The 8,917-nt window shown below is 32.5% G+C and overlaps 1 protein-coding gene across 3 annotated transcripts in view; it reads left to right on the forward strand.

Annotated features, from left to right (window-relative positions):
* LOC127700523 (mitochondrial import receptor subunit TOM40 homolog 1-like) overlaps positions 1–4,981 on the forward strand; it is a 68,968-nt gene extending 63,987 nt beyond the window's left edge. For all 3 annotated transcript variants that reach the window (XM_052204047.1, XM_052204049.1, XM_052204048.1), the window contains one exon: positions 2,735–4,981. In XM_052204047.1, the coding sequence (XP_052060007.1) occupies positions 2,735–2,886 (152 nt within the window). In that variant the 3' untranslated portion in view covers positions 2,887–4,981. The remainder of the gene's footprint in view (positions 1–2,734) is intronic.
* The last annotated feature ends 3,936 nt before the right edge of the window (positions 4,982–8,917 follow it).

An 8,917-nucleotide genomic window follows, 5' to 3' on the forward strand; every position in this document is an offset into this window, starting at 1 on the left:
CAAATATGTAGCTTTTGTGCAGTTCAGTCCTAAATGCGCCACTGTTATTTTTTCAAAAAGCAAAAGATCATCAAAGCTGGATACGTGAAGGTAAAATCTATCCATTTACAAGTTTTGCTTAAAAATATATAAATAAATTAAATCAATAAAAAAGACAATTCAAGGTAACAAAAAAAAAGAGAAAATCGTCTCAACCCCAGAAGAAGGGAGACTGGGTGCATCGAAACGGTAAGCGTCTCCGGGTAAATAATAAAAAAAAAAACAATTTTGATCTGACCGTCACTGATGAGTCTTTGTAGAGGAAACGCGCGTCTGGCGTATTAAATTATAAGCCTAGTACCTTTGATAACTATTTACACCACTGGGTCAATGCCACTGCTAGTTGACGTTTCTTCCCCGAGGGTATCACCAGCCAAGTAGTCAGCACTTCGGTGTTGACATGAATATCAATTATATGGTCATTTTTGTAAATTTACTGTTTGCAAAAGTATGAATTATTCGAAAAACTAGGGATTTTCTTACCCCCAGGCATAGATAACCTTAGCCGTATTTGGCACAACTTTTTGGAATTTTGGGTCACCAATGCTCTTCAACTTTGTACTTGTTTGGCTTTCTAACTATTTTGATCTAAGCGACACTGATGAGTCTAATGTAGACGAAACGCGCGTCTGGCGTATTAAATTATAAGCCTGGTTCCTCTGATAACTATTTACACGACTGGGTCGATGCCACTGCTGGTGGACGTTTCGTCCCCGAGGGTATCGCCAGCCCAGTAGTCAGCACTTCAGTGTTAACATGAATATCAATTATATGGTAATTTTTGTAAATTTACTGTTTGTAAAATTCTGAATTATTCGAAATACTAAGGATTTTCTTATCCCAGGCATAGATAACCTTAGCCGTATTTGGCACAACGTTTTGGAATTTTGGGGCATCAATGCTCTTCAACTTTGTACTTGTTTGGCTTTCTTACTATTTTGATCTGAGAGACACTGATGAGTCTTATGTAGACGAAACGCTCGTCTGGCGTATTAAATTATAAGCCTGGCATCTTTGATAACTATTAACACCAATGGGTCGATTCCACTGCTGGTGGACGTTTTGTCCCCGAGGGTATCACCAGCTTAGTAGTCAGCACTTCTGTGTTGACATGAATATCAATTATATGGTCATTTTTATAAATTTACCTTTTGCAAAATTATGAATTATTCGAAATAAAAAGGATTTTCTTATCCCAGTCATACCTCACCTTAGCCGTATTTGGCACAACTTTTTGGAATTTTGGGGCATCAATGCTCCTCAACTTTGTACTTGTTTGGCTTTCTAACTATTTTGATCTGAGCGTAACTGGTGAGTCTTCTGTAGACGAAACGTGCGTCTGGCGTATAAAATTATAAGCCTGGTACCTTTGATAACTATTTCCACGACTTGGTCGATTCCACTGCTGGTGGACGTTTCGTCCCGATGTTATTACCAGCCCAGTAGTCAGCACTTCGGTGTTGACATGAATATCAATTATATGGTCATTTTTTATAAATTTACTGTTTGTAAAATTATGAATTATTCGAAATACTAAGGATTTTCTTATCCCAGGCATAGATAACCGTAGCCGTATTTTGCACAACTATCTGGAATTTTGTGGGCATCAATGCTCTTCAACTTTGTACTTGTTTGGTTTTCTAACTATTTTGATCTGAGCGACACTGATGAGTCTTATGTAGACGAAACGCGCGTCTGACGTATTAAAGTATAAGCCTGACACCTTCGATAACTATTTACACCAATGGGTCGATTCCACTGCTGGTGGACGTTTCGTCCCGATGTTATTACCAGCCCAGTAGTCAGCACTTCGGTGTTGACATAAATATCAATTATATGATTATTTTTATAAATTTCCTGTTTGCAAAAGTATGAATTATTCGAAATATTAAGGATTTTCTTATCCAAGGCATAGATAACCTTAGCCGTATTTGGCACAACTTTTTGGAATTTTGGGGCATTAATGCTCTTCAACTTTGGACTTGTATGGCTATCTTACTATTTTGATCTGAGAGTCACTGATGAGTCTTATGTAGCCGAAACATGCGTCTGGCGTTTTAAATTATAAGCCTGGTACCTTTGATAACTGTTAACACCACTGGGTCGATGCCACTGTTAGTGGACGTTTCGTCCCCGAGGGTATCACCAGCCCAGTAGTCAGCACTTCGGTGTTGACATGAACATCAATTATATGATCATTTTTATAAATTTACTGTTTGCAAAAGTATGAATCATTCGAAATCCTAAGGATTTTCTTATCCCAGGCATGGATAACCTTAGCAGTATTTGGCACAACGTTTTGGAATTTTGGGGCATCAATGCTCTTCAACTTTGCACTTGTTTCGCTTTCTTACTATTTTGATTTGAGCGTCACTGATGAGTCTTATGGAGACGAAACGCGCGTCTGGCGTTTTAAAGTATAAGCCTGGTACCTTTGATAACTGTTAACACCACTGGGTCGATGCCATTGTTAGTAGACGTTTCGTTCCCGAGGGTATCACCAGCCCAGTAGTCAGCACTTCGGTGTTGACATGATTATCAATTATATGGTCATTTTTATAAATTCACTGTTTGCAAAAGTATAAATTATTCCGAATACTAAGGATTATCTTATCCCAGGCATAGATAACTATTCTATATATTTAAAATAAAAATTGAATCATGTAATCTGATATAAATTTTTTTCTGTTTCCAGGTAGCGTAGATACGAATTGGGGACTAGAAGCAACATTGGAAGAAGAATTATCACCACTTTTTCCGTTCACATTTGCTTTAAGTGGAATGGCTAGTTTTGCTAATTTTCAAAGACCTCTATATCGCTTTGGTATAGGACTTATAATTGGATAATAACTTGCAGTATATTTTCTGATTGTGTACATAATTGTGTGAGAACTTTACGAAGTTTAAAGATATAACTTCTGGTATGACTGCCTATTACTGAAAGCTGTTTTATGGTACTTTTACTGATGATACGATGATTGTATTCGTGTTCTCCAGTTTTTATTGAAAATATTTGGTAATTCAAGTTATTGAAAATTTCGTTTTCTTATTTGTAAGAATACAGCAGTATATTGTCATTTTATTCATTTACATCAAGTACATGATTTTTTTCTGATTTATTTCATTCATCAAAATATTAATTACTTTTCTTATTCATTTCTTCGTATCTGTAGAAATTTCTAATATTTACAATTTTCACATGATAGATATGACATATATGAGTAAGACAACTTTTCGAAATTGAATCAACTTGATTGTGTGAAAGTAGACGATAAACTTTCATTTAACTAAACCGTTTTTTACTGGACTTTGCCTCTAGTTTCTATTATCTCTCGCCACTTTTTAACAAAAACTGCTAGTTATATAAATCTATGCTCTGCAAAATCAAACAGATCATCAGATTAAGAGACTTTTTACAACAACAGTGTACCATTATTTGTAGGCACAGATTTTAATTGCAAAGTTTGCTGTAACTTTTTTACATTCACAATTTTTTCTGGTCAATTGATTTGATATAAAATGAATAACTTTTATAGAAACTGCAATATAAGAATCTAATGCCATGACTTTGTTAATTCCAAAAAAATTGACTAACATCATTATGAAATGAAAACTTTCTCTTTAAGATTAACTAATAATTATATAGAACATGAAATTCAACAGATTCAAAAGTAACATTATTTTCAAAAATGTATGTTTTCAATTATTTGTTGTGGATGATTTGCAGTGAAAATTTTGTGTTTTTGTGTTTTTATCAAAGTCTTAATTTCCAGAAACCCGTTGTTCAGTAAGGAAAGAAAACATGCACAATCATATTTCTTTCTAATTTAAAAAATTACATCGTAGATGTAGTTAATGAAAAACATAACTAAACTTTTAATGAAAAGCTTGAAAACACCATTTTAACGAAAGAAGATGTTCTTGAGATTAAAATAATTACATACAGGTATCCATTACTGAAATATAATATGCCATAAATTGCCTACTTTTCAGGATGTCAAATTAAACATAGCTTAAACTATGCAAACAAGCCTTTATGGCGTTAAACTTATGTTCAATTTATGTGATTATGTGCTCTAAATTTCCTATTTAATCGTAGTTTTAAATTTGTGTCTGTAAAAATCTGGTTATCTGGAATAGATAAAGGCAACAGTAGTATACCGCTGTTCGAAATTCATAAATCGATTGAGAAAAAAACAAATCCGGGTTACATACTAAAACTGAGGGAAACACATCAAATATAAGAGGAGAACTACGACACAACAGAAACACAACATTAAAATGTAACCCACACAGAAACGAACTATAATATAACAATGGCCATTTTCCTGACTTGGTACAGGACATTTTAAGAAAAAAATGGTGGGTTGAACCTGGTTTTGTGGTTAGCCAAACCTCCCGCTTTTATGGCAATGCTAAATATAACATTACAATGACAACATTACATGACAGGACTACAATACAAATAAATGGGAGAACATATAGGACAGAGAAACATACGAATAATAGCTAACAAAAGGTACCAGGTTTAAAATTTAATACGTAAGACGCGCGTTTCATCCACACAAGACTAACCAGTGACGCTCAGATAAAAAAAGTACGAAAGCCAAAACAAGTACAAAGTTTAAGAGCATTGAGGACCAAATATGTGTTGTTGGTTTTTCTTGGGAGGAGCAGGGGTGTGTGGTTGGTGTGATCTGTTATTACTGTCAAACATTTTTAGCAATTCATGCTATGCTTTTTATATATTATGTAATCAAACTTAATAAATTCATATACTGTTGTTATAACATCAACTAAGACATTTATATTTTAGTCATTTATGAAGATCATAAATTTATTTTATGATTGGATTCTAAGACTGGCTTGTAATTTTGTGTTTTTGAATAACATTGTGAAAACATGTATATCTGTGATTACAATAAAATCTTTCACTACATAATGATGTCTTTTTTATTCAGGTTTTATTTCTTCATGCAGTGTTTTAAATCTAGAATTGTACAGACCTCGTTGTAGTAAAAGTTTACCGGGGTATATACATTTTATGGCATTGTTGAATTATCATCTTCCTTGCTTATTACTGATATAGAATATTGACTCTCTAGAATGAATGTAGGTCTCTACTGATAATATCAAATTTTGAATTGAGGTAAATACGACTGCAAGGAATATCACAATGGCGATATAGGGAATGCAAATCATACTTTTTATTAGTCTGAAGAAAACAAAAACTGGAAAAGAACATTATGGTAGAAAAACAGTGATGTATTTTAAAAATAATAAATTTTATTCCTCTACATGTGGATTAATGATGTGTTGGTTTTGGATTTGGTGACATGCATTATTGCATCTAATTTTATTAAAACCTTTCTCTGCCAATAGAGTTGATGACAAATATTTAACACTAAAATTAATTTTCTTGGCGTAACCTTTTATGCCAAGCATATGTTGTAGTCTGCTACATTGATACCGATGTAGTCAATGCTTTAAATGCAATTCAGTTTTCTCCCATTTTCGTTTATTGTTTTATACAAGTGCTATGAATGAGATCTTAATTGTCATTTCAAATTGTATTGCATACACATGCTTTGCAGGAATGTAATTATATATTTTATCTATTTATTTTTTACCTATGCCTTGAAGGAGAAGTTAATATTCCTTTCGTCTTTTGCTTTGTAGCCATTCTTTGAAAGAGAAGATGATATTCATTTCGTGTATTGATTTATACCTATACTTTGTAGAAAAAGTCAATATTCATGAAATCATGCTTTGAATGAGGAGTGATTTCGTCTTTATTTTTCGTTGTTAATCAATATTCTGAAGGAGGAGTAACTATTTGTTTCATCTTGGTTATATATATATATTCTAAGGAAGGGTTAATATATTACTGCTACATGTACCTATTGCGTTTAATATTCATTTATAAGCATGCGTATTACTATGAACTATTGTCTATCTGTCTGAGCATGTCTTCCAATTGTTAAACTTTGCTAAATATATTCATTACAAACATTTACTCATTAGTTCCATACAGACTAACTAAATTACGATTTTGACAATTTTTACATAATTCTTACTTCAAACATGCTGCAATGCCAAAAACTACTCATTTTTAAACATATCTGATGATAACCGACTATGCTTCTGAATCAACGTATTCTGGGGGACCTTTTACCCAATTTATTGATTTAAAAAGACAGCTTTTATTTTATGTTAATTAAGAAATAATTCATGGAAGCCATAGATTTGTTGGAAATTTACACATGGCCTGGGCCGTGATATTCGAGTTTTTTCCTGCGCGTTCGCAATGGATAAAATTAAAGAATATCACGGCCCAGGCCATGTGTAAATTTACAACAAATTTATGGCTTCCATGAATTATTTCGATTTTAATAGGACAAATACGGTCATTTATAAACTGAAGCGATAGTGGGAATGACGTGTGTGCTGCTGTTCTTTTTTACTCCCTGTTAGATAAAGCTTTAACTTTCTAATAAATCTGTTGCTTGCATGAATTATTTCGTTAATAACCGCTGGAAAAGATGAACTTTATTCTTTTAATTCTCAAACCGAACATTTGCCATTTTTAATCTCCATATATATTTTGTCTATTTATTTTTTACCTATGCCTTGAAGGAGAAGTTAATATTCCTTCCGTCTTTTGCTTTGTAGCCATTCTTTGAAAGAGAAGATGATATTCATTTCGTGTATTGATTTATACCTATACCTTGTAGAAAAAGTCAATATTCATGAAACAATGCTTTGAATGAGGAGTTAATTCGTCTTTTGTTTTCGTTGTTGATCAATATTCTGAAGGAGGAGTTACTATTTGTTTCACATTCTTGGTTTTATATATATATATATATATATATTCTAAGGAAGGGTTAATATATTACTGCTACATGTACCTATTGCGTTTAATATTCATTTATAAGCATGCGTATTCCTATGAACTATTGACTATCTGTCTGAGCACGTCTTCCAATTGTTAAACTTTGCTAAATATATTCATTACAAACATTTACTCATTAGTTCCATACAGACTAACTAAATTACGATTTTGACAATTTTTACATAATTCTTACTTCAAACATGCTGCAACGCCAAAAACTACTCAATTTTAAATATATCTGATGATAACCGACTATGCTTCTGAATCAACTTATTCTGGGGGACTTTTTACCCAATTTATTGATTTAAAAAGACAGCTTTTATTTTATGTTAATTAAGAAATAATTCATGGAAGCCATAGATTTGTTGGAAATTTACACATGGCCTGGGCCGTGATATTCGATTTTTTTCCTGAGTGTTAGCAAGGGATAAAATTAACGGATATCACGGCCCAGGCCATGTGTAAATTTACAACAAATTTATGGCTTCCATGAATTATTTCGATTCTAATAGGACAAATACGGTCATTTATAAACTGAAGCGATAGTGGGAATGACGTGTGTGCTGCTGTTCTTTTTTACTCCCTGTTAGATAAAACTTTAACTTTCTAATAAATCTGTTGCTTGCATGAATTATTTCGTTAATAACCGCTAGAAAAAATGAACTTTATTCTTTTAATTCTCAAACCGAACATTTGCCATTTTTAATCTACATGTTTTTATCGTAAGCTACGGTCAAATCCAAAGATGACATTTCGTAACTAAGGAGCCGCCATGTTGACTTGCTGAAATCAGTAAATATGCGAATAATGCATTTGAATAGAAAATAAAACAACACCTACCCCAATGAATCATTTTGATGTAAAAGTATACGAATTTCAATGGTTTACGTAATGGAAAAACCTTTAGCTTTAGCGTGTTCATTTATATGTCGTCATGTTTTGAAATGACTTAAATGCGCCAAAAGCATTCATGAACTTTCGCGGATTTTATTTTATTTTGATTTGTAGATTACTCCGATCTCTGGTGCATTAATTCTTTTTGATATGCATTCGAATAAGAATAAAAGTTCTGTAGTCTTATTTCAATTTCAGTTTTTAAAAAAATATATCGGCATAGCGTTTGTAAATAGATTCTGATACATGTGGATTTACGTGGGAGGTATATTGTGACATCCATTATTATGTATCTCCCTGAGTCTAAGTACAGATATATCGAAAATTTTATCACGGTGTTGTATACAAAGCGAAAAAGCACGTCATATTAGAATGATATTTAGACTTATCATTCTAGAGTTATATACTTTAAATTGTCAAAATCAACTGATAATTATACGTTTCACAACGAGTTAGAATTGGATATCGCTCGATATCAACTCGAGTTATATAATTTCAATATAATAATAAACGAGCCTTTGGCTATTTTATTAATACTATTTAAATTAAATAAAGAGAGTTGATTTCAAGCGATATCTAATTTTCACAAGTTGTTTAACCTATCTCTTTTATGGTCAACACTCTCAATGTGTAAAGTAAAAAATTTGCGAAATGTTAATCTAGTCTGTTCCACATTCTCGTATGACGTTGTATGTCCTTTTCCGGTGTCAAACTTAATTATCAGACATTTTAAGACGTTTTGTACGCTTAAGAATGTAATCAAATTTCACAAAAAAAAGACTGTCAGGTGACATGTCTAAGTGGTTTGTATACTACTGAAGAAATCATACATGTCTATTACCATGGACGAAATGTACATTATCTTAACCTTTGAAATTCATCAATGACCTATCAAATAGCCAATTGAAATACCGTTATATCGTTTTGTGATACTGGATAAGCCAATCAAATTAACGCAGATTTTTGTATCACCTTTTTGTATCAAACTCCGTGCAGTGTGATAAGAGATTTATCTATTCATGCAAGAAATAGACAACAGGCCACAACCATAAGAGAAAACAAGTTATTTTTGACTAAATCAAATGCTGTAAC

This window comes from Mytilus californianus, unplaced genomic scaffold (genome assembly GCF_021869535.1).
Source record: "Mytilus californianus isolate M0D057914Y unplaced genomic scaffold, xbMytCali1.0.p SCAF_5, whole genome shotgun sequence".
Classification (NCBI taxonomy): domain Eukaryota; kingdom Metazoa; phylum Mollusca; class Bivalvia; order Mytilida; family Mytilidae; genus Mytilus; species Mytilus californianus.